At 44.4% G+C, this 25399-nt stretch overlaps 2 protein-coding genes across 3 annotated transcripts; both read left to right on the forward strand.

Moving 5' to 3' along the window:
* Positions 1–7037: 7037 nt before the first annotated feature.
* Positions 7038–13440, forward strand: C1QC (complement C1q C chain). 2 transcript variants are annotated; one of them, XM_044671319.1, is made up of 3 exons: positions 7038–7113; positions 8035–8216; positions 12194–13440. In XM_044671319.1, the coding sequence occupies exons 2-3, from the start codon at positions 8036–8038 to the stop codon at positions 12748–12750; spliced, it is 738 nt and encodes a 245-aa protein (XP_044527254.1). In that variant the 5' UTR covers positions 7038–7113; position 8035; the 3' UTR covers positions 12751–13440. The 2 variants fall into 2 exon arrangements, with proteins under 2 accessions (XP_044527254.1, XP_044527255.1); XM_044671320.1 differs by lacking the exon at positions 8035–8216 and having other exon boundaries at positions 7076–7113.
* A 5153-nt stretch (positions 13441–18593) lies between these two features.
* C1QB (complement C1q B chain) lies at positions 18594–24863 on the forward strand. Its single transcript, XM_044671321.1, has 3 exons — positions 18594–18671; positions 22429–22629; positions 24188–24863. Exons 2-3 carry the CDS (start codon positions 22452–22454, stop codon positions 24760–24762), a joined length of 753 nt encoding a protein of 250 aa, XP_044527256.1. The 5' UTR covers positions 18594–18671; positions 22429–22451; the 3' UTR covers positions 24763–24863.
* The last annotated feature ends 536 nt before the right edge of the window (positions 24864–25399 follow it).

Raw genomic sequence — 25399 nt, forward strand, 5'->3', positions numbered from 1 at the left:
TTTCGGTCTTCTTCCTATTTTCCTTCTTGGATGGGCTAGAGTGGCATTAGGGCAAGGAAAATGAGGATGGGGCAAAAAGTGTGTAGGAGAATGGGGCTGAGAGAGAGAGAGAGAGAGAGAGAGAGCGGTCCTGGGAAGTTGGGGCTGGAAGAATGGGCCTGGGATATTGGGAATGTGGGTGAGGAAGAGGTGGGACGAGGTAATAGGGCCCTGGGAAGAAGGAGCTGAAGAAAGGAAAAGAGCCAGAGGGATGGCCCTGGGGAGACATGAGGATGAGAGACCCAGGAAAAGGGTGACTGAGAGAGGAAGAGTTAGAAGTGAAGGAAGATGAGCTTTGGGGAACTGGACCAAAGAGACAAGACTAGCAAGATGAAGGTGTCAGAAGGAGCGGGTTAGGGTTAGGGAAATGGAGAGGAGGATGTGGGTGTGTAGGGAGTGTAGAGCAAGAGAGGAAGGGTTGTGGGGGGAAGGTTGGGAAGAAGGATGGGGGTCGGGGCAAGGATAAAGGGGATTAAGGTGGGAGGCTGGAGGAATCTTTTTTTTTAATTCTATTTTTATTGTCATGCAAAACTCACTTCCATATTAGTGTTGTAAGAGCCAAGTCAGCACCAAAACCCCAAAATAAAACTAATAATACACTGATGTGAAAGACGATTCCAACAGTTCTTTCTCCGGAGGTGGAGAGCATTCTGGGGGAATATTCTGGGGAAGGGTAGAGGGGACGTCAACTGTGCCTTCTCCTTCTCTGGCCTCTCACTCCCTTTGCCCCTTAGCTTTCCCTCGCTCTTGGCCCCTCACCAAGCCTCTGTCACCCCTTCCTCTCGCCCCTAAATCCCCTCCATCATCTCTAGAGGGGACTCTCAGAAGGAGCCCCGAGGGTTCCTCATCTCTCCCTCTATGTCCTGACTCCCACCTGGAGTGGGGCAGGGGATGGGGGGAGGGAAGGAGGAGGCAGAGCTCCCAGTGGGGTGGGAGGATGTCCTGGAAAGTCCCAAACTGGTGACAAATCGCCTGCCCCACGCAGGACAGAAACCTTCTTCGTGGGCCGTGGCCGCCACCTGCTGGCCAAAGCAGGTCTACACATGAAGGTATCACCAGCCATTCACCAGCCCCTTAGCACAGCTATGAGGGTGGCCCAAGCTGAGGTTCTGTCTCAGATGGGCCCAAAAAGCCCAAGAGAAGCCACAGAAAGCAGCAGGAATACGAGATATCACAGAATCACAAATGGGGGGCCAGGGGGAGGAAGGCACCTTAGAACAGAGAACCTCAGAGCTGGAAGAGCCCTTAGAACAGAGAATAATAAAATGTAGGAGTCTAGAGCTAGGAGGGGGACCATAGAGAGCCTCTGCAGCTCTCCACCAAGCGCCCAACCCACATCCTAATTTTATAAATGAAGAAACTGAGACTCAAGAGAAGGAACCCAAAGTGACCCAGGGTCCCAGTCTGTGAACTCTGTGCTGTATCACACTGAGTGATCATCAGCATTTATAGACCACTTTAAAGTTTGCAAAACACTTCACAACAACCCTGTTGGGTTGACATTATTTTACTCCCACCTTACAGATGAGAAACTGAGGCTGAAAAAGGGTGATTTTTCTTGGGTCACACAACGACTATTGTCTGAGATAGGATTTGAACTCAGGCCACTACTCCAAGTATCTCACTCTTTCCAAAGATGCCTAGCAGACTCTGCCTCCCCTCTGGCTTTGACATGTTGTACCCACACTGCAGCAAGGGCCCCTTGCCTCTACTGCTTAGGACACGTGTTGTGTTGTGAATCCAGCCACGGGAATAAATGAGGGGCAGCCATTCATACCCTACTCTCATCATGGGATGATGCCTATTTGTACCCCCATTTGAGAAACCTTCCCATCCCAACCCCACCTTGAATCTTTCTCCTTTTCACAAGAAATCCCAAGAGTAAGCAAGATATTAGAGGATCCTGGTTAAATGTTAGCTAGAAAAAAGGAACAAGGTCTATGAAGCCATTATTGGTCATTAACGCCTGAGCAGAGATTAGTTTATTAGACTTTCCATTGAAAGATGAGGATAAAGGATATCTTTTCTGACGGGAGAGAGCAAGCCAAATGGCAGAACAACTGTCAGGAGAACTGGACTGGAGGTCATCCTCTGCCAATAGGTTATTACGTAACATTGGATCAGTCATTTCCTCTCTGAGACTCATGTATAAAGTGAGCAAGTTGAATTGGATGGTCTTTAAGGTCCCTCCCAGCTCTGACATTCTCTGTTCTAAGGTCCCTCCCAAATGTGACATTCTGGGTTCTAAGGTCTCTTCCAGCTCTGACATTCTCTGTTCTAAGCTCTCTCCCAGCTCTGACATTCTCTGTTCTAAGCTCTCTCCCAGTTCTGACATTCTGTGTTCTAAGGTCTCTCCCAGCTCTGACATTCTCTGTTCTAAGCTCTCTCCCAGCTCTGACATTCTCTGTTCTAAGCTCTCTCCCAGCTCTGACATTCTCTGTTCTAAGCTCACTCCCAGCTCTGACATTCTCTGTTCTAAGGTCTCTCTCAGCTCTGACATTCTGTGTTCTAAGGTCTCTCCCAGCTCTGACATTCCTTGTTCTAAGCTCTCTCCCAGCTCTGACATTCTCTGTTCTAAGTCCTCTCCCAGCTCTGACATTCTCTGTTCTAAGGTCTCTCTCAGCTCTGACATTCTGTGTTCTAAGGTCTCTCCCAGCTCTGACATTCCCTGTTCTAAGCTCTCTCCCAGCTCTGACATTCTCTGTTCTAAGGCCTCTCCCAGCTCTGACATTCTCTGTTCTAAGGTCTCCTCCCAGCTCTGACATTTTCTGTTCTGAGGTCTCTCCCAGCCCTGACATTCTCAGTTCTAAGGTCTCCCCCAGCTCTAGCTCTGACATTTTCTGTTCCAAGGGCCTGCCTAACTCCAATGTTCTATAATTACATGACTCCTCCTCATTCCCCATTCGGATCCTTCCTAACACCCAGCACACCTTTGCCCTCATCCAGATCAGTCCTGGGCCCCAGACCAGGCTTAAGAGTGCTTCTCAGTACCCTCTTTCCCCACTCCTTCAACCTCAACTCCTCCCCACCTCCACACAAGACCTCTTGCCTTCTTGTCCACAAGCTGAAGCTTTGGGGTAGGAGAAGGGGGGACTTCCCCAGGCCCCCAAGAGAGCTGTTCCTAGCCCTTTTCAAGCAATCCTCCCAGGCTATGAGCCACACTGAGGAGCAATGAATAAGCCATTTTGGGTTGGAACACAAGATCTGAATTAGAGAGGGTCAAAACCAAAGCTTAAAACAAATGAACCAACCAACAATCCTTAATTAAGTGTCCCCTCTGTGTCAAGCGCTGCACTAGAGTCTAAGACAAAATCTCCAAATCAAAGGCAAAATCTAGGACTCTGAGACAAAAAAGAAGCAAATATTCTATTCTTGAAAAAGAGATGGCCTCTGCACCGACTGTAATCAGCTCACCGAGATCCTCGAATGCCAAGCAGAGGCCTGAGCTCTCTACTAGACGCAGTGAGAGCCATTGAAATTGTTTGAGGAGGAAAAGGTATTTTTGAGACTTAGGAAAATTAATCCTTCCATCTATCCAAGACGGAGAGAGGGAAAGATTCTCTAATCCTCCCCGGTAACCTTTTATCCACTCTGAATATATCTCAGATGATCCTAGTTGCAGGCATACCTCAGAGATCTCGCAGGCTTGGTTCCAGACCCCCGAAATAAAGTGAATATTGCAGGGTTTCCCACTGCCTGTGAAAGTTATGTTTACACTCTACTGTAGTCTCTTAAGACTATTATGTCTAAAAATACAGTGTACGTGCCTTAATTAAAAATATATTTTATTGCTAAAAATGTTAACCAATGTCTGATCCTTTAGTAAGTGGCAATCTTTTTGCTGATAGAGGGTCTGGCTTCCATGTTGACGATGGCTGCCGGCTGCTCCGGGTGGTGGTTGCTGATGGTTGGGGTGGCCTGTGGCACTTTCTTAAAGTAAGACAGCAATGAAGTTTGCCCCATTGACTGACTCCTTCTTTCACTCAAAATCCTTAGAAGCCATTGTAGGGTTATTAACTGACCTGATGTCAGTATTGTTGTGTCTCAGGAGTTCAGGAGTGTTCAAGGAGAGAGAGAGAGAGAGAGAGAAGGGGGACAGCTGGGCAGTACAGCAGGCAGAACACACATAACATTTATAGATTAAGTTCAGTCTCATATGGGCATGGGGCATGGTGCCCAAAAACAATGACAATAATAGCATCAAAGGTCACTGATCACAGATCACCATAACAGATATAATAGGGGAAAAGTTTAACTAAGAATTACCAAAATGTGATACAATGTGAGCACGTGCTACTGGAAAATGGGTCCCAGAGAGTTATTTGTTCTACGTAGGGTTGCCAGAAACCTTCAGTTTGTAAAAAAAAAAAATGCACTATCAGGAAAGTACAATAAAACCAATTATGCCTGTATGGATATGTTGTCTCCCTCATTGGAAGATAAGCTCCTTGAGGACAAGAACTCTTTTTGCCTCTCTCTCTCTCTCTCCCTCTCTCTCTTTTTCTTTCTTTCTTTCTTGCTTGCTTGCTTCCTTCCTTCCTTCCTTCCTTCCCTTACCTTCCATCTTAGAATCAATACGTGCATTGGTTCTAAGGCAGAAGAGCAAAGTAGGAAGTGTCTGAGGCTAGATTTGAACCCAGGACCTCTCGTCTCTAGACATGACTCTCAATCCACTGAGCCACCCAGCTGCCCCTTTTTTTGCCTTTCTTAAACTTAACCCAGTGCCCCACACAAGTAAGCTTAATAAATGCTTATTGATTGATTCTTTTTCCTCCCTCCTATCTAGTCCATTCAAATCTGGCTTTAAAACACTTTATGAGTGTTTGTTGGGTTGCATTAGCTATGGCCAAACAAAATTATCATTAAAAAAAAACAGCTTCCCAGGCTGGCAGCTTATTGAAACCTTAAGGCTTCCATAGTTTTTGTCAAGCTCAAGGGTCCTGCTATAGAAAAAACTTCTACTACTCCTTCCCCAAGGCTTCTTGGTTAGTCTTCCTGCCCTCACTTCTCCTCTCCTCTCCTCTTCCATCTTCCCTGGTAGAATCCCCTTTAATCTTCCTTTCCCAACCCCCAGCCCTACCTTTGGGTGGGCAGTGATCTCTGACAACTTCCACAGTCCTTTATCAAAAGAATGGGATGGAGGGGGAGAAACTCCAGAACCATCCCATACTGGAAGGGATAAGAGTAGGGTAAGAGAAGACTCAGGTCTCCAGGGAGAGAGTTGAGCTTAGTTTCCCACAGTCACTGATCCATCTCTTCTATTCCAAACACTCTCCATGCCTCTCAACCCACAAACATTCCGTTCAGGGAGGAGAAAGAATATATTCATTGGAATCATGAAGGTATAAAGAATTAGAAGATGGAAGGAGGTCATGATATAGATATGGGAGTCAGGAATACACTTTTTTAAAGGACCCACTCTATGACAGGCACTGACTTTACAAATATGAGAGAGGAAGGGAGGGAGAAAGAGAAGAAGGGAGGGAGGGGGGAAGAGAGAGATAGACAGACAGACAAAGGAAGAGAGAGAGAGAAGGAGGGAAGGAGAGAGAGAGAATGGAATGAAAGGGAGGGAGAGAGAAATGGATGGATGGATGGATGGATGGAAAGGCAGAGAGATAGGATAGATAGATAGATAGATAGATAGATCGATAGTAAAAAACAGAGATGATAGAGTATTTAGTATTTATTCTGTGCCAGGCACTATGCCAAGCAGCACTGAGGATATAAATTCAAGCAAGCCTCTGCTCTCAATGAGCTTCCACTCTAATGAAGGAAAACAATATATAAGGAGGAACTGGGGTGGGGGTGGAAAAGGGGGAAGGAGCCTGAAGTGACTCAAAGGCCTTGTTCCAGACAAGATGAGGCCAAAGCTCACCTAACCAAGTCTCATTTCCCAGACTTCTGATGGGATCCAGATGAAAACAATGGCCTGAGCGTAGGCCACATGGTAAGGAGACTAAAAGAACATTGGACCTGTAGTCAGAGGAGATGGGCTCCAGAACCAATTTCGACCCTTAGTAACTAGGTGACATTAGACCACAAATTTTCTTGGGCCTCAGTTGCTTCATCTCTAAAATACAGAACTTGACAAGTGTGGCCAAAAGAATAAGATAAAAGAAATGAACCTCCCTTCTTTGCAGAAGTGAGGGGCCAGTGGTGAGGAACACTACATATGCTGATAGATTCAGTTCATGTACTGGTGAATTTTGCAGTGACTTTGTCTCCTCTTTCTTTTTCTCCCTCTCTCTTTATTTCTAGGGAAGTCTTTCTGGATAGGGAAGGAAGGAGGGATGCATTCAGAAATGAAAGTGAGAGACAGCTGGGTGGCTCAGTGGATTGAAAGCCAGGTTTCTAGATGGGAGGTCTTTGGGTTTAAGTCTGACTTCAGACACTTCCCAGCTGTGTGACCCTGGGCAAGTCACTTAACCCCATTGCCTAGCCCTTATCACTCTTCTACCTTGGACCTGATACACACATAGCATTGATCTGGAAGGTAAGGGGTTAAAAATAAAAAGAAGTGAAGGTGGTATAAAAGGATGGCATTAATAAAAATTTAAAACTAGAAAAAAAAACCATGAGGGGCTTGAATTAGATGGCTTCTAGGAATGTTTTCAGCTAGCATCTTCTGTGAGAACCCTCTTTGTTCTAAGATCCCTTTCAGCGCTAATATTTAAGTCTGTAAGCCATGCCATCTGAGTACCAGACCAAGCCAGCTTTGTCCTTGCTCTTGAGGAAGAGACTCCTAGTCCTTCCTACCCCCATCTAGCAAACCCAAAATCCTGGGAGATCTGGGTGGGGGTTACATGTGGTCAGTCCAGCTCAGCAACCCCCAAAGTTCCTATTGGGGGAAACAAAGGGAAAAGAGGATGTGAAATCTGTGAGGGAAAGAGGGAGGGAAAAGATGAAGGGGAGGGGGATGGGACATGGTGCTCTGGGGTTTCCATCCCTCCCCCATTGACCAGACTTCCTCCTGTCTTCTGAGGAGGGAAGCAGTGGCCACCCGGGCATCACTTCTGTGAAAGGGCCTCTTAGAGCCTCACAGCTCCATCCCAAGAGGCAACATCGCCCCAGGTGAGACTGTGACTTCCCCCTCCCACTCCCTTTCCAGGGCTGACTGATTAGGATGACATAGCTTGAAAGAGACAAGGGAACTGGGGAAGGGAGACAGGGAGATGGTGGGGAGATTTCTCATCCTTAAAATGAGGGGAAAGAACCAGATTATTTGTGGGGGCCCTTCTAGCTCTGATATTCCCTGTCCTGAGATCCCTCTCAGACCCTTTATGTGTTCTAAGATTCTTCCAAACTGACATGCTGCGTGCTATAGTGCCTTCCAGACTTTATGGCCTACATTCTGAGTCCTTCTAATTGCAACATTTTTTTTTAAACCCTCACCTTCTGTCTTAGAGTCAATACTGTGAATGGTTCCAAGGAGAAGAGTGGGAAGGGCTAGGCAATGGGGGTTAAGTGACTTGCCCAGGGTCACCCAGCTGGGAAGTGTCTGAGTGCAGATTTGAATCCGAGACCTCCCATCTCTAGGCCTGGCTCTCAATCCACCGAGCCACCCAGCTGCCCCCAACATTTGGGTTTTGAAGGCCCTCTTCAACTCTAAATGCCAGATTTTCCCATTATCCATAGTCCTGAGGCATAGCTCAAGGACTACTGAACATAAGACTAGGGGTGGGGGAAGGATTGTGGGTGGGAGGGCAGAAGAGGTGGACATGGGGGGAAAGAGAAGACTCCTTTTTCCTTCTGAACTTAAGAGCTTGGGCTCAGGGAGAAAGTTCTTTCTTCTAGAGCATAAGACTGAGCGGAAGGGGGCCAGAGGCAAGCAAATGAAGGAAGGACCCATAGCTAACCTAGCTACGACTTCTAACTTGCCTCCCCATACTCTGTACCTCCTGGTAGTGAATTCTTCAGGAATGGGGAAGTTTTGCCCTTCAGAAGGAGAATAGGGAGCTTCTTCCTCCTTGACTGGTGCTGGATTTTCCACAGGATGGACATGAGGCCACCTCTGGGCCACAGCCTGAATCAGCTCCTGTTCCTACTAGCCCTTCTGGGAGGAACCCAGGCTCAGGCAGCCTCCAGCTGCTATGGGATCCCTGGAATGCCTGGGCTGCCTGGAATACCAGGGAAAGATGGGAGAGATGGCCTGAAGGGGCCCAAGGGGGAACCAGGTGAGTCCTGTCTGCCTAAGGAAAGGGACTATATAGGGAAAGGCAGAGATAGGAGGGGGAGTGGAGGGCAGTGGGTTCCCCGGCTCCCAGCGGCCCAATGCTTTGGCTACCACACCTTGTAGAGATCTGAGGTTCACTGGAGATGCTGCAGGACGGACGAAGCTAGCAGATGCCCACCCCCTTGAAATGCTAACTTAAGGCACAGTTAGATTCTTAGAATACTCCATTCCCCTCTCTCCTGGGAGCACAGAGCCCTGTTCTAGAAGCTCAGAGCTATCAGGAACCTTCGAAGAGAGAGTGTTTGACCTGGAGGCAAGTTCAGCAACCTGTCCAGTCCCCTCATTTTATAGATAAAGAAATTGAAGTCGAGGCAGGAGAAGCTTTGTGTCCAAAATCACAGGATCCATTAAATGGCAAAGTGGGACCTAGAACCCAGAGCTCGTGGCTCCCTCCCCTATGGTACAGCACTCGTCACTTCCAAACCTTGGGAAGAAGAGGGACTCTGCTCTCATCTTTCCTCCCCTGCCCTGGGGATCTTAGTCAGAAGCTAAGGAAGGAGGGGAAAGAAGGGGCCCAGAGCCCCTGGACGCCAGAAACGAATAGGGAGAGGGGATCTGACCCAAGAGGTGTAGGGGAAGAGAAGGGGAAGGGAAGATTTGTGAGAGGGAAAGAAGCCTGCTTATGTGGCTGGATGGAACTGGGGCTTTATGTCTAGGCAGTGGGAAATTGAGGAGAAAGTGGACACAGTGAGGGACGGAGCCTTTTTCTGAGTGTGTGTCCCTGTGTGTGACCAAATGAGACAACATGCATGACATATAATGTTAATGCACACCCACATGGAGGCTGTGTCTATAAAATATTACCTGTGCATGTCTGTCTGTCCGTCTGATAGGTTGTGTCCACGCAAGTGTGTTAATGGAGGTTTGTTTATATCCGTGTCACTTCGTATCTGTGTGAGGGTTCAAAAGTATATCGCTGTGAGAGGTGTCTGCAAATAATAATGACAGTAACAATAACAGTTGCAATTGTTGTTGTAGAATTGTATATACGTTGTATATAGAATTGTATATAATATATTACATTACATATATAATTGTATAATAACAACAGTAAATAATAATAGCAACAATATATTATTATGAAATCATATAATAGATATGAAGTAAAAATAATAAATGCTGCAGAGCACCAAGGTTTATAAAATGCTTTACATATACCGCTACTAATAACAAATATTATATATAATATATTCAAATTATATATAATAAATAATATATAAATTATACATAATAATATATGTATAGATTATATAATATATAATCATATATATCATATATAAAATAATATATAACATGTATATAAAATATATAAAAGTAACACATATTTATTTATAATACATAAAAATAATACATAATAATATATAAAATATAAAAACAAATATATAATATTTATGTTTATATATACAATACATAAAATTATATATAATGATATATTATATATAATAATCTATATATAATATTATATATATATATAACAAATATTAGTTGTTTTCCAGTCCTGTCTGACACTTCGTGGTCCCATTCAGGGTTTTCTTGGCAAAGATTCTGGAAGAGTTTAGTCATTTCCTTCTCCAGCTCATTTTGCAGATGAGGAAACTGAGGCAAATAGAGTTAAATGATTTGCCCAGGGTTGCCCGACTAGCTAGGGTCTGAAGCTAGAGATTCGAACCCAGAAGAATGAGACTTCCTGACTCCAGGCCCAGCCCATTCTATCTGTTATTCTACAATAACAAATAACTCACCTTGATAGAAAGATCTGAGGTTTGCAAAGCAATTTTTACATATGCAATCTCCATTTGAGGTTTACAACAACCCTAGGAGGTAGCTGCTATTATTTCCCCCATTTTTCAGATGGGGAAACTGAGGCTTAGAGAAATTAGTGACTCGCCCAGGGGCTCATGGCTGGGAGTTCTAGTTTGACTCCAGGTCCTGCCCTCTCTACTGAATACACTGTGCTGCCTCTGACTATACATGTGTCAGATTAAGTGTATGTATAGGAAGGAGACTATGTGTTACTGTGGGCACATTCATGGGAGAATCTGTGTTCGTGTGTGCATGTGTGTGTACGTGCACGTGTGCACCCAGGGGAAGCCCTCCATGTTGCGTCACTGCATCTCTCTGGGGAAGGCTCTGGATCCCCCCAACTTCTGATATTGCTGCAGCACTTTGGCTCTGGCCCTTTGCACTTCCTATTCCATATGTGCTATATGTATACTCGGTACATCCCCAGTCACTGCCTATAAGTGAGTTCTTTGCAGGCAGACACCTAGGCATCACCTTTCATCTTTGGATCCCCAGAGCCTAGCACACAATCTTGAACATAGTAAAGGCTTAATAAAGGCTCATGGAATGGAATAATGGACACCCCAGGTGGGGAGTTTGGAAACCTGGTTCTAGCCCTAACTGTGCATATAGTGCCAGAGTGCCAGTTGGGAGATGGGTGGAGAGAGGGTGAGAATGTCTCTATTTGAGGAGAGACAGTTTGGTGGAATCCTAATTATTTTTTTAATCTCTTACCTTCTGCTTGAGAATCAATTCTAACAAGTCACATTCCCAGGGGATCCTCTGAGGTCCACAAAATACATTCCTGATAACAAAACGGGTTATATAGGTAGTATTCTCCCCATTTTACAAATGGAGAAACAATGACTTATCCAAGGTCACATAGCTTCTCAAACCTGGTCCAGATTCTAAAATAATCAGACCTTTCTCTGCACCACTAAGTCAGGAAGGTTAGCTAGGCAGCATGGAGTATTGGCAAGTGTTCTCGATTTGTAGCCAAAAGATCTGGGTCCATTTCTGATTCTGCTTCCTATGAGACAGGCTACTATATAGTCAGGGAAGTAATTTTTCCTCTTCAGTACTCAATGTTCCCATCTACAAAATGGAAGGAACATTCTTTTCACTCTTTGCACCCTAGCAACCTCACAGGTAATCCTATGAGGTTAGAGGAAAATATTTTTTAAACTCCAAAGGGCTATAGAAATATAAATGGTTACTGATAATGATTGACCTCCTACTAATCCCCCACAATTCTCTGATATGCTTTGGAAGGGGGCCAGACCCTAACGTCAATCAATAAATCAACTAACAAGCATTTATTAAGGACCTCCTTTGAGTCATGTCCCATGCTAGGCATTGGGAATCCAAAAAGAAAAGGAGAAAATTTCTGTCCTCAGGGAGCTTATATTCTATCAGGAAAAAAATGAAAAGTACACATATAAATATATACAAAATCGACCCGAAGGTAATACAAGGTCGTATCAGGGCTCATCGACAACATTTGAATAAAAATACATGTATATGTATAAAAAGAAATAAAAACCACAAGGTTGCAAAAGCAGAATGCAGTAAATATGGATGGAGTCAGGTGGACAGACAGACAGATAGATGCAGAAGTCAAGATGATTCCTTCTGAGTTGGGGTGATTAGAAATGGTTTTATGGAAGAGGTGAGCCTTAAAGGATGGGGAATTGGGAGTGGGAGAAAAGGGAGATTGCCTTTCTGAGAGGGTCACAATGGAAGGCAAATTTGTGTGTGGTCTTTCTCCTAGAATATGAATCTCTTTCCTTCTGCTTGTCCACTCTTTTCTTTTTGCTCATAAAATCATGGAATCTCAAAGTTGAAAGGAAGCTGGGATAGAGGCAGAGGGAAGGGTAGTCCTAGTACAATCCCTTCCTTAGCAGGAATCCCTTTAATAGTAAGAGTACTAATGAGACGGCAAGGTGGCTCAGTGGTTTGAGAGCCAGGCCCAGAGACAAGAGGACCTGAGTTCAGATCTGAGTTCAAATGACCACCCAATCCAGTACATTTAACATATACATATCAAAGCATACAATGTGAACTTAATAAGTGCTCACTGATTGATTGAGTTCCAGTATAGTAATGTCCTCTCTGAAACGGTTCTCCTTTCCACAGGGATACCAGCCATTCCTGGGACACGTGGACCCAAGGGCCAGAAAGGAGACCCAGGACTCCCAGGTCACCCTGGGAAGAATGGTCCCATGGGGCCAGCTGGGCCCCCTGGAGATCCAGGCTTCCAGGGTCCACCGGGACAGCCAGGAACACCTGGCAAATATAAACTGAAATACCAGTCAGTATTCTCAGTGACACGGAAGACCCAGGAGCACCCAGAATCCAATAGATTGGTCAAGTTCAACACAGCCATCACCAACCCTCAGGGGGACTATAACTTGGCCACAGGCAAATTCACCTGCAAGGTGTCAGGCCTCTATTACTTTGTCTTCCACGCATCCCAGACAGCCAACTTGTGCCTCTCCCTGTACCAGAGCGGCACGAAAATGGCCACCTTCTGTGACCACTCATCCAACAGGAAGCAGGTCACCTCAGGTGGGGTCCTGCTCCACGTGACATCAGGCCAGGAGGTGTGGCTGGAGGTCAACGACTATAATGGCATGGTGGGCACTGAGGGGTCTGACAATGTCTTCTCTGGCTTCCTGCTCTTCCCAGACTAGGGACCTCAGGAGAATTTGTCCAGTTGTATCCACCTCCTCCATCCGTTTCCAAGAATAGGCCTTTAGGCTTTCCTTCCACCTTTGCTTGCCTCATTCTCTTTCTCCTCCAAGTAGAATGGAAGCTCCTTGAGGGCAAGGCTGTTTCATTTTTTCACTTTGTATCTCCAGATCCCCATGCCTAGTAGGAACTTCATAAATGCATGTTGATTGCCTGAAGGGTTCTCCTTCCTCCCTACCCTTCAGCCCTGAGTCCTTCAGGTCTCACTTGTCTCCGAAGCCTATGTTCACTTGGCCAGCCTACATCAATCTCTCTCTCCTGTGCTCACCCAACAGTCTATTCCCCTTATATGGCTCTGAGCATAGCCTAGCCTAGGCTGTGGGTAACTGGTCACGTATGCCTCTCTTGACTCCACAATTAGGCTGTGAGCTTCTAGACGGCAGGGACCATCATCCCAGAACTCTTCAATATTTCTGCAAAACCTACCACAATGTGCCTGTGCACACGGTAACGTTCAATAGATGTTGGTCATGCCGATGATGCCTAGAAGCTCTGAGCCCTCTGGAAAGCCATGCTGGAATTTACTAAGGGTCCTCGAATGTCGAGGAGAATTATTTGTATGTTGGGTTCTTTTTCAGAAGATGTCTTTGGAGGGGTTATTTGTTTCTTCTGCCATCATTAAAGTTATTAGTATCCAAAGTCATGGAAAATGTGTTTGAATTCTTGCAAGTACGTTTGAATTTGGAGGAACAGTTTGGGAATTGATAGAAAGCCAGCCTAGAAGCCAAGAAGATCTGGGTTCCAGTCCCACTTCCCCCACATATTGGTGTGATCCTAGGCAAGGCACTAGACATCTCTTTTAGAATATAAAATGCAGATAAAGCTGCAAACTGCACTGGTGGAGGGGATCTACTCCCTCAGGAGTGCCCTATACCACAGCCCTTACATACATATATATAATGAATAAAACAAACAAATAAATAAATAAACAAGAGCAAATGAAAATAAATAAATAAATGAAAGTCAAAATAAAGATATATATGTATGTGTATATACATACATATACTTAAACCCTTACCTTTTACCTTCAAATCAATACTCTGTATTGGTTCCAAGGCAGAAGAGTAGTAAGGCAGTTAAGTGACTTGCCCAGGGTCACACAGCTAGGAAGTGTCTGAGGCCAGATTTGAACCCAGGACCTCCCATCTCTGGGCCTGGCTCTCAATCCACTGAGCCATCCAGCTGCCCCCTCTACCCTTATATTAGAATGTGAATTTTGCCTTCCACAAGAGATACTAAGGCTCAGCAAGCACATCCCTATGCCACCCTGAAATCAAGTTAAGAGAGTTAACTTCACAAATGACTCATCCATCATCTCTGAATCACTTACAGAGGTCTAATTAAAGCATCTGATCATTGTTTTTCCCTGCTGGGCACATTAGCCAGTACTGGTCAATAGCCAGGACACACAAAATACACTCCACGAAATACTGAAACTCATTCGCTACCCTGCAAGAACCCTGAGGGACCAACTCAATTAACCAGAAAGACCTTGGTTTCTTTCTTGAGTAGTTAAAAAAAACTGAGCAGGGCGTGAGATCTGGATTCTAGTTCTAGATCTCAAGGCAGATATAGTTCTAGTTTGTTATAAAATAAAACTAGATGTTGTATATGGAGAGGGAGAAGGACAATAGGAAACCTAAACTGGATACTCCCACTGGTAAATGTGTGGCAACAGTGATAGCCCAGATAGGTGGCTAGCTAGATGAGATGACACCTCCCTCCTTTATATCAGTGCCCAGGCAGGATCCTTCAGGTCAATGAATGATATCCCTTCTGGTCCCATCTGGGTTTGATTGATAGTGTAAATGGGCTCTATTAGCTTGGTAACAATTTGTCTCTGACTGCGTATCTCCCTTCTCAAAGAAGCTATGAATAACCATTCCAGGAAGGTACTTTTAAAGGCTTTGACTGTATTTAACAAAGATGGGGTATTGGGATTGGATAGAGGTATTGGGAAACCCCTAACTAAATTTGGTAATGATAAACGCTCAGGACTGTAGGCAAGTAATGAGTCAGGGTGGTTAGCTTCTCTGGTCCAGCCTGGCCACAGCCAAACCAGAGTAGGCAAACGGCTGCTTGATGTTTCAGCTGCTTCTTTGCTAGATGATATGCCTAACCAGTATTTGGGATATCCATCCCTTTCCACCCTCTTCTTCTTCTCCTGCCCACTTCCCGGATCCCTCCCAGGCCCTGGGAAACCTAGATAACTAAGATGATTGACTTCCTAATTTCTAGGGGCAGTAGAGTCAGAGATACAGGTCTGGGTACAGGTTGATGATGTTATCAGGAACAAGACAGGAAGATCTTGCAAGGTTGAGCCCAGCAAGTCTCAGTCTCAAAAGACCAGGATCCACAGATCTCAGGTCTCAGGGAAGGAAAGGACCCTCAGCCAGGGCTGCCAGGGTGTTTTAAGATGGGGCTAGAGACTAGACCTGCCATTCTCTTGGTAGAAGGAATTCCCAGGTGAGAGAATTCCCTCCCTCAAGGCAGGGCAGCACCTTTTCTGCCACGCATAATTTTAGACAGATACCTAGACCACTGAGAGGGTAAGGGATTTGCCTGATTAGAGTCACACATCCAGTCTCTGTCAATGGTGAGATTTGAACCTGGCCCTTTCTCTATACCCCATATCCTCTCATTTTGTGAATGGAAAACCCGAGGTGCAGAGAGGCTCAGTGTCTTGCCCCAGATAACAAACATAGGGTATGACTAAAGAAGCACATACATAGAAGTCCTCTCATTCCAAGTCTTTCCAATAAAGTTGTTAGCTGTGTTTGACTCTTTGTGACTCCATATGGGGTTTTCTTGGCAAAGATACTACTATTTCCTCCTCCCGTGGCTTAAGGCAAATGGGGTGAAATGACTTGTCCAGGATCACACAGTTACTAAGTGTCTGAGGCTGGATTTGAATTCAGGTCTTCCTGACTATAGGTCTAGTGCCCTATGCAAATGAGCCATCTAGCTTCTTCCCTAATATATTGTGTTCTAAGGTTCCTCTCAGCTCTGACATTCTGTGTTATGTAATATTAACATTAATATCCAATAACTCCAAGTATTATATTTTATAAGATTTATTAATAATCACTTGAAGTAGAGGAAAAGTATAGCCTGAGTAAAGACAAGTTTACCGAACCGAGAAAGCTTGAGAAGAGAGCGAAGAGGGACAGGGTTCTCTCCAAAGCATAAAGACTTAACATGAGGATCAAAGTGGAGTTCTGGGAAACATAGTCCTGGGGTAGAGAAATTCTAATTACACAGTTCTAAGATTCCTTCCAGGTCTGACATTCTGTGTTCTAAGGTTCCTCCCAACTCTGAAATTTGTCTTCTAAGATCCTTTCCAGTTCTGAAATTCTGGGTTCTCAGGTTCCCTCAGCCCTGACAAGGAAGAGTTCCAAGAGCCCTTCCAGCTCTGACATTCTGAGTTCTAAGGGTTCTCCCAGATCTGACATTCTGGGTTCTAAGGTCTCTCCCAGCTCTGACATTCTGGGTTCTAAGGGTTCTCCCAGCTCTGACATTCTGGGTTCTTAGGTCCATTTGAAGTTTAATATTCTACCATTCTGACTTCCTTCTAAATCTCCCTTCACTCCAAGCTCCTTCCACTGCCTCCCATTTTAAACAAGGTATAGGAAACTTGTAGCAGTTCTGAGAGCTTCATCCAATCCCAAATCCCCAGGTTTCTGTGGATGCTTTTGATGATGACTAGATTTGCACACTTGGGCCACGCATGGTTCCTGTAGTTTCCCAATGGCCCCTTTGCCTGAGCTATCCTTGAGTTTCTAGAATAAATTCTTGATTTGACCACCCAGATGTTTCTTCCCTTGACCCTGCAGAACCAAAGCTAACAATGGAGGTTCTTTGAGAAGGAGGGCTTGGTAGGAGAGGACACATGTGAAAAGGAAGAGGAAGAGGAAAAAGAAAGCTGAGATCTGACAGTAACTTAGGTGAAGGACAAAGATGGGGAGAGGAAGCTGTAACTTGGGCTCAAACTTTGAGTCCAAGTCGAAAAATTATCCTGGTAATCCTTCATCTTTTGTTATTTCTCACAAGACATAGCCTTCCCTGACTCCCACTCCCTATTCTGCTTCAATCTCTCTTCTCCCAAGTCCTTAGCTCCAATCTTCCATGTTTTTTAATCAACTCTGATGTAGGATTGTAGGTCTAGAGCTGCCAGGGACCTGAGAAGCCATCTAGGCAAACTGCCACATTTTATACCCTAGAAAACTGAGTCACAGGAAGATACATGACTCATCTGCGTCACAAAGCTAATGTCTAAAGCAATATTTGACCAAGATCAAATAAGGTCCTATATATCCTTATGTTAGGATGCCCATATATTCTGTATTCCAAGATTCATTACAGAACTGACACTATGTTCCAAGATCCATCCTAGATCTGACAATCTAGGCCTTAAGCTCCTTGGTCGTTCTTTATTTTTAATCTTTACCTTCTATCCTAGAATCAATACTAAGTATTGGTTCCAAGACAAGAGGAGTAAGGGCTAGACAATTGGGATTAGGTGACTTGGCCAGGGTCACACAGCTAGGAAGAAAACCTGAGGTCAGATTTGAACCCAGATTATCTCATCTCCTGACCTGGCTCACTAGCTACTAAACCACCTCGTTGCCCTTTCCTTGTTAGTTCTAAACATCTCTATTCTGACATTCTGTGTTCTAAATTCTCTCTCAGCTCTGACATTCTATATTATAAGGTTCCTTCCAGCTTTGACATTTTGTGTTCTAAAGTCTTCTCCAACTCTGACTTCCTGCGTTCTAAGGACCCTCCCAGCCTTGATATTCCATGTTCTAAGGATTCTCCCAGCTCTAACATTCTGTGTTCTAAAGTCCTTACCAGATCTGACATTCTCTGTTTTAATGTCTCTTCTAGCTCTAACATTGTGTTCTAAATTCTCTCTCAGCTCTGACATTCTATATTATAAGGTTCCTTCCAGCTTTGACATTTTGTATTCTAAAGTCTTCTCCAGCTCTTGACTTCCTGCTTTCTAAGGACCCTCCCAGCCTTGACATTCCATGTTCTAAGGATTCTCCCAGCTCCAACATTCTCTGTTCTAAGGTCTCTTCTAGCTCCAACATTCTGTGTTCTAAGGATTTTCCCAGCTCCAACATTCTCTGTTCTAAGGTCTCTTCTAGCTCCAACATTCTGTGTTCTAAAGTCCTTACCAGATCTGACATTCTGTCTTCTAGCTCTGCCCTCCTGACTCTACCATTCTATAGGCTATGATGAACAAATTTCAAATTTGTTACAATGAACAAGTAATGGTTGTAGAGAGATGGGGTCACTTGGGACGTGTTTGGGGAGTCAAGGAGCCCTAAGATAAGCAGTTTCAGGGGAAGAAAAGCAAAGACAAACATGACATAGCTTAAGTTTTTGCTCTGGGTTATTCCCCAAATTCAGATTTACAAGAAAGTCATCGAGGGAGGGGAAAAGAATAGTTTCCATTTCCTCATCTTCTTGAGGGGAACATCTTGAGGCCAGAGGACCTCCTGGGTGGGCAATAGAAGCCAAGATGTGGAAGTCCTGCCTGGACAGTCTGTCCTCATAGCTGCCCAGCTGGTGCTGAGCTGGCAAAACTCAATACCGCAAACCCACAGGGTCAGTCCATTTGTTATAAATATCTATCTGGACTTCTACAACAGGACCTGAAACTGCCTGATGGAGCAGTAATGAAGGAGGGGAAAGGGAAAGGGGGTGGGAAACTCTGGCCTGGTTCTCTGCCCCTAGGGGGTAGGGGTAGGTAGGGATAATGGAAACTTCCCTTTAGAGCTCAAAGCAACCAGATTGCAACGACAGACTCCTGCCACCCTGGTGGCCTCTTCCACCTGCAAGGGACTGACTTACCCAGGTAAGCATGAGTTTCAGTGACATAATGGGGAAGCTGAGTCCCAGCTGGGAGTAGGCAGCTGATAATCCATTGGTTTATGGCTCATAGAATGTTAGAGATGCAAGATACCTTAGAACAGAGACTCTCGGGGCAGTGAGGTGGCTCAGTAAAGAGAGAGCCAGGCCTAGAGACAGGAGGTCCTGGGTTCAAATCTGGCCTCAGACACTTCTTAGCTGTGTGACTCTGGGCAAGTCACTTAACCCCAGTTGCCTAGTCTCTACCACTCTTCTGCCTTGGAACTAGTAGTTGTATCAATTCTAGGACAAAAAATAAGGATTTAAAAAAAAAAAAAAGAACCAAATCTCTTAAAGCTAGAAAGGATCTCAGAACACAGACCTATCAGAGATGGGAGGGATTGTAATTGACCATCTCATTTTGCAAACTGTAAAACTGAGACCTAAAGAACTAAATTAGTGGAAGAGTTGGGACGAGGATCCGAGTCTCTCAAACCCCTGCATCTGTACTCTCCCAGCAAGTCTAACCATTTTAGCTTTAGCTGAAAGAATTCTGCATTTCTGTAGGCTCCAGATCTCGCTCGTCCTCTCTCATTTTGATTGGAGCTCAGAACTGCTGGCTTGTGAGGAGTCTCTCTTCTGGCTGGTTCCAAATCCTCTGAAGACAAATCTTTTTCTCCCTCTACCACTCTACTTCCAGCCCCCCGATGACTGGCTCCTCTTTTATCTTATTGTTTTATAACTCCAAGATTCTTCTCATCTCTCCTGAAGGAGACAGGGACTACCTAGAGAGAGAGATTAATAATTGGTCATCCCAGAAGCCTGCTGGAGTAGAAATAACAGAGAAAAGAGGGTTATAAAACCTGAATTATCATCCTGGACTTTACCACTAATTTTCTGTGTACCTTTAAGGAAGTCACTGAATCTCTTTGAGCCTCAGTTGTGTTTTTTTGGGGGGGTGTTTTTTAATCTTAAGGAGGATCTTAAAGGTTCTTTGCAGTTCCAACATTCTGAGCCAGTCATGTAACGGGTCTGAGACATAATTATAATGTGAAGAGTTTACGTTGTAACTCACATTTGGAATGGGTCAAACACAGAAGCCCTCAGCATAGTTACCTCAGGGTTAAAATACAACCAGGCAACTTGAAAAACTGGAGAGAAAAGGAGCTCGATTTTGGGTCCAAAGACTTGGCCCTGGTTCCACCACTTCCTATCTATGTGGAAATGGGAATAAACATTTATTAAGCACCTACTATGTGTCAGCATTGTGCTAAATGCTTTACAAATAACTATCTCGTTTGATCCTTGCAATAATCCTCTCAGTTAGAGACATTTTTTTTATTTGAGGAAACTGAGACAGTCGGAGGTGAAATGACTAGCTCAGAGTCACACAGCTAGTAAGTTTCTAAGGCTCGATTTGAACTCAGGACTTCTGAACTCCAAGTTCTAGTGCACCATCTAGCTGGTGACCTTGGGCAAATTGTTTCCTCTCTCCAGGCAGGCCTCTGTTTACCTATCTAGGTATATTCATTGCCTTCATCTCAAGGATGTTGTGAATTTTGCATATGAATGGGCTTTGTAAGGAAACGACTCATCTCTCTCCCATTAAAAAAAATTACTGTGTAATTATGATCAAGCTTGGCCCAGGAGAAGAGATGACAAAGAAGATGACAAACATTTACCTCTCTATTTTCCTTGGGAGGGTGGAGGATTATGGGCATGGAACAGTGTGTTTACTATTAGACTTGGATGATTTATTGTTTAGGTTTTATTTTGTTTAAACCTTTACCTTCTCTCTCAGAACCAAAACCAAGTATCAGCAATTGGGGTTAAGTGACTTGCCCAGGGTCACATAGCTAGAAAGTGCCTGAGGCTGCATTTGAACCCAGATCCTCCCAACATTAAACCTCGAGCTCTAGCCATTGTGCTACCTAATTACCTTGGCTTAGTTTTGAGGATCAACCTTTTTTTGAGTCTTTGTTACAAGGGATGATTCTTTGGGGAGAGGAAGAGAGGGGGATATATCTGCAAAACTAACATAAATATGAAGTGATGCTTTTTAATTAGGCTATGCACAAACATTAAAAACATTTTTTAAAAAGAAAGCACTTTGTAAAGGACTACTAACAGAAGTGATGACAGGCTGGAGAAGGAAGGAGAGAAGAGATGGGGGAAAGAGAATGAGAAGAAGAAGATGAAAAATAAGGCTCCAGAAGAAATAATTAGGACAAATTGAGGGCCTGAGGACTCAGAGAGACAGACTGCAACTCATCATAAGGAAATTAGAGCTGTATAAAAAACAGGGTAAGGGGGCAGCTAAGAGGCTTAGTGGATAGAGAGCCAGACCTAGAGATGACTTCAGACATGACTTAGCTGTGTGGCCTTGGGCAAGTCACTTTGTCCCCACTCCCTAGCCCTTACAGCTCTTCTGCTTTGGAACCAATATTTAGTAGCAATTCTAAGATAGAAAGTAAGGGTTAAAAAAATAAATTTTTAAAAAGTGGGTTGGACTCTCTTGGGAAGTAGTGAGCTCTCCATCACTAGAGGTCTCCAACTGGAGGCTTAATGTTCACTTGTCATGGGTGCTGTCAAGGGGATTTCTGCTTATATGCCTGTCAGACTACAGGACGCCAAGGTCCCCGTTAGACTAAAACCTCCTTAAAAGTAGGAGTTGTTTCATTCCTTTGTTTATATCCCCATTGCCAAGTGTGGTCTCTGGCCCAGAGTAGGTACTTAAATGCTTGTTGATTGGTTGGTTTTTTTGGATCTCTGAAACAGGATCCTTCTAAGGATGATGGTGATGAGGATGAGGAAGGCAGTGAATGAAATTAGAGGTGGGCTATCACTCCAGCCATACAATCACCAGATGGCACAGGCTGAGTTTATGAAATCTGTTTGAATCCCTCCCAGCAGACAGACAGGTGGCCCCACAGGGAACCAGCTGGAGGATGGCTGGCGTTGCTGGACAGCCCTGAACTGGCTGTTGGTAAGGCCAGCCTTAAGAGCAGCAGGAGTCAGGAGGATCAGGTCCCCTAGGGAGGTAGTGATTTCTCTGTCCCTGGAGGTCATCAAGCAAAAGCTGGATGGCTATCGGAGGATGGCGGAGAAGCGATGCTTGCTCTGGTGGTAAAGGCTAAGGCTAGTCTCTCCTCCTGCCCAAAGATTCAGTGACTAACATTCAACAAGCATTTATTTTATTTTTTTAAACCCTTATCTTCTGTCTTAGTATCAATTCTAAGACAGAAAAGTGGCAAGAGCTAGGGATATAGGGTTTAGTCACACAGCTAGGAAGTGTCTAAGATCAGATTTGAACCCAGGACTTGCCATTTCCAGACCTAGCTCTTTATCCACTGAGCCACCTAGCTTCCCCTCTATCTATCCTTATTATCTGTGTGACCCTGGGAAAATCACTTAACTCTGTTTGCCTCAGTTTCTTTATCTAAAAAAAATGAGCTGTTCAAGGAGGGAATGGCAAACCACTCCAGGATCCTTCCCAAGAAAACTCCAAATAGGGTCACACAAAAATCAGATACAATTAACAACAATGCCGAAGACATTGTTTCTCTAAGTGAAAAGTCCAGAATCAGAGAAAGTCACCTTGAATCCTCTCCCTCTGGTTCTTTGGGTCCCCTTAGGGCTAAGGAAAGAACCTTAGCCAGCAGCCAGTTAACTGCAGAGAAACGTGTGTGTGTGTGTGTGTGTGTGTGTGTGTGTGTGTGTGTGTGTGTGTACACCTGTGTTTGTCTGTATGCTTATCCCTCTAGGAGGTAGCAGTAACAGAGCAGAGATGAAGACGAAACCTTTGAAGAGGGCATTGGTGACATTTCTCTTGCTGGCCCTGGCAGCTGTCACACTGGCCCAGAACTCCTGTACTGGGCATGCTGCCATCCCGGGGACTCCTGGAATACCAGGGGTGGCTGGCCCCAATGGCAAGGATGGCAGCCCTGGGATCAAAGGAGAGAAAGGTATGGAAGACATCTCGAATGGCTTGAATCGATGGAGAATTTCCCTCTCCGCCCCACCATCCCTAACCACTTCCTTTCTCCCCAAGCTTTCATGAATGTATTCTCCCTCTTCCATCACCCAAGGAGCATGGTTCTGGGGGATTATTCCTATTGGGGTGATGTTGGAGGTGGAACATAGGGGAAGGACTGATTTCTGTCTGCATCTCCCACCCTGGAAAAGATAAATCCCCAAAATCAAAAGGGATTTATCAAGCAATATCAGTGATGCTGTGGGAAAAGAACTGACTCCAGAGTCCTTGTCACCACTCTACCGATAATTTGCTCTATTACTTTGAGTAAATCATTTCCCTTCTCTGTCACTCAGTTTTCTTATCTGTCAAATAAGGGGATTAGGATCGGGTTCCTTCCAGGTCTAACATTCTAGGCGAGGTGCCTTCTAATCCTAAATCCATAATCTTAATATTCCATGTTCTAATGTCCCTTTCAGCCCTACTATGCTATCTTAAAACATTTTAAGTTCTTAGGCCTGTTCCAACTCTAATATTCCACCTCTGAATTCTATGTTCTTTCTATTTGTGCCACAAAGCTCTTTCAGCCTCTAATATTCCATGTTCTTTTTTAAAATTTAAAGTTAAATTTAAATTTTTTTAAATTTAAAGTAAAATTTAAAATTTTTAAAAATTTAAAGTAAAATTTAAATTGTTTTAAAATTTAAAGTAAAATTAAAATTTTAAATTTATTTCCCCAATTATATGTAATAATAATTTTCAACATACATTACCCAAAATTATAAGATCCAAGTGCTTCCCCTTCCCTGACTCAGAGATGGTAAATAATTTGATCTGGGTCATACATGTATTGTCATGCAAAACACACTTCCTTATGGGTCATCGATGTAAGAGCACCCTCTAACAAAACCCAAACTCCAAAATAAAACCATAAATACGCTAATGTGAAAGATAGTCTGCTCTGATCCACATCCAACTCCAACAGTTCTCTCTCTGGAGGTGGGTAGCATTCTTTGTCATAAATCCCTCAGAATTGTCCCAGATCATTGCATTGCTAAGAGTAGCCAAGTTTTTCCAGTTGATCACTAGACAGTATTGCTGTTACTTTGTATAGGGTTCTGCTTATTTCCCTCTGCATCAGTTCCTACAGATCTTTGAGGCTCTTTCTGAAATCCTCCTCCCTTTCATTTCTTATAGCACAAGAGTATTCCATCACCAACATGTCCCACTCTTTGTTCTGCCACTCCCTAATAGATGGGTGTCCCTTCGATTTTCAATTTTTTACCACCACAAAAAGAGCTGCTCTACATAATATTCCATGTTCTAACATCTCTTCTAGAAGTGAGAATCTTTGTTCTGTGTTCTAACATTGTATAGTTCTAAAGTCCTTTCTAGTTCAGACTTTTCGTGTTCTAATACCTCTTTCAGTTCTGACAATCTATGCCCAGTGGTGTGACAGCTTACTAAGGTTGTATGGAATGATTAAGTGATTCTCCCCTAAGGTTATAAATTCACGGTTTCTTTTTTTTTTTTTTTTTCTGTTCTGTCAGGGCTGCCTGGAGACTCGGGAGATTCAGGAGAAATTGGGGAGAAGGGAGATTCTGGAAGTCCTGGAAACCCAGGGAAAGTTGGTCCCAAGGGTCCTGCTGGCCCCAAAGGCCTCCCTGGGCCAGTGGGTCCCCCTGGACCTCCCGGGGAATCTGGAGACTATGGTAACATGGCTAAATCGGCCTTCTCTGCTTCCCGGACCATCAATTCTCAGCTACGAAAGGACCAACCCATCCGCTTTGACCGTCTGATCACCAGGGAAGGCAGTGACTACGAGCCCCGTAGTGGGAAGTTTAGTTGCCGGGTCCCGGGCCTCTACTACTTCACCTACCACGCCAGCTCCCGGGGCAATCTTTGTGTCACACTCTTCAAGACAAGGCGAGGGGAAGCTAAGGAGAAAGTGGTCACCTTCTGTGACTATGTCTACAACACCTTCCAGGTCACCACAGGTGGGGTGGTCCTCAAGCTGGCGGCGGGCGATTCAGTCTGGCTGGAGGCCAATGATAAAAATTCCATAGTGGGACTGGATGGAGCCAATAGCATTTTCTCTGGGTTCCTGCTCTTCCCTGATGCATAAACTGGCAATTCTAATCCTATCTGTCTCCATTTCCCCTCTTATTGCGTCCTACCCCCTGCAATTTGATAATGTGTAAAAATAAAGAATTTTTGAACTACAAAGGACCTTAGAACACAGAATGTCAGCGTGGGTAGAGAGCTTAGAACAGAGAATGTCAGAGCTGGGGGAGAGCTTAGAACAGAGAATGTCAGAGCTGGGAGAGACCTTAGAACAGAGAACATTAGAGCTGGGAGAGACCTTAGAACACAGAATGTCAGAGTGGGTAGAGAGCTTAGAACACAGAATGTCAGAGCTAAGAAGAGCTTTAGAACATAGTATTTTCTAATTTAAAGAGACCTTATGATGTGGAATGTTAAATATAGAAAGAACTATAGAATGTCAGAGATGGAAAGGGGTCTTAGTCCTTTTGGGGGGACAGGTTTAGCAAAATGAAGCTCAGAGAAGTAACTAATTTGTCTAAGATCAAAGGGTAGCAGAGGTAAGATTTTTGATCTGAGTTCTTTATGACTCAAGCCAATGACCTTTACACTCTACTAAATTCCTTATTAGGGGACTATTAAGGCTACTGACCCTCAAGCCAAGGTTTTCAGGGTTCATGGCATCTCTTTGCCTTGCTAAGTTTCAAAGTTCTTGAGTA

This window comes from Gracilinanus agilis, chromosome 3 (assembly GCF_016433145.1).
Source record: "Gracilinanus agilis isolate LMUSP501 chromosome 3, AgileGrace, whole genome shotgun sequence".
Taxonomy (NCBI): domain Eukaryota; kingdom Metazoa; phylum Chordata; class Mammalia; order Didelphimorphia; family Didelphidae; genus Gracilinanus; species Gracilinanus agilis.

What these genes read in the sequence shown, in the direction of transcription:
- C1QC (XM_044671319.1), top strand. Translation starts at nt 8,036, where the DNA reads ATGGACATGAGGCCACCTCTGGGCCACAGCCTGAATCAGCTCCTGTTC. An exon ending in GGGGCCCAAGGGGGAACCAG is followed by an intron (nt 8,217 to 12,193) that starts GTGAGTCCTGTC and finishes TCCTTTCCACAG; the next exon opens with GGATACCAGCCATTCCTGGG.
- C1QB (XM_044671321.1), top strand. Translation starts at nt 22,452, where the DNA reads ATGAAGACGAAACCTTTGAAGAGGGCATTGGTGACATTTCTCTTGCTG. An exon ending in TGGGATCAAAGGAGAGAAAG is followed by an intron (nt 22,630 to 24,187) that starts GTATGGAAGACA and finishes CTGTTCTGTCAG; the next exon opens with GGCTGCCTGGAGACTCGGGA.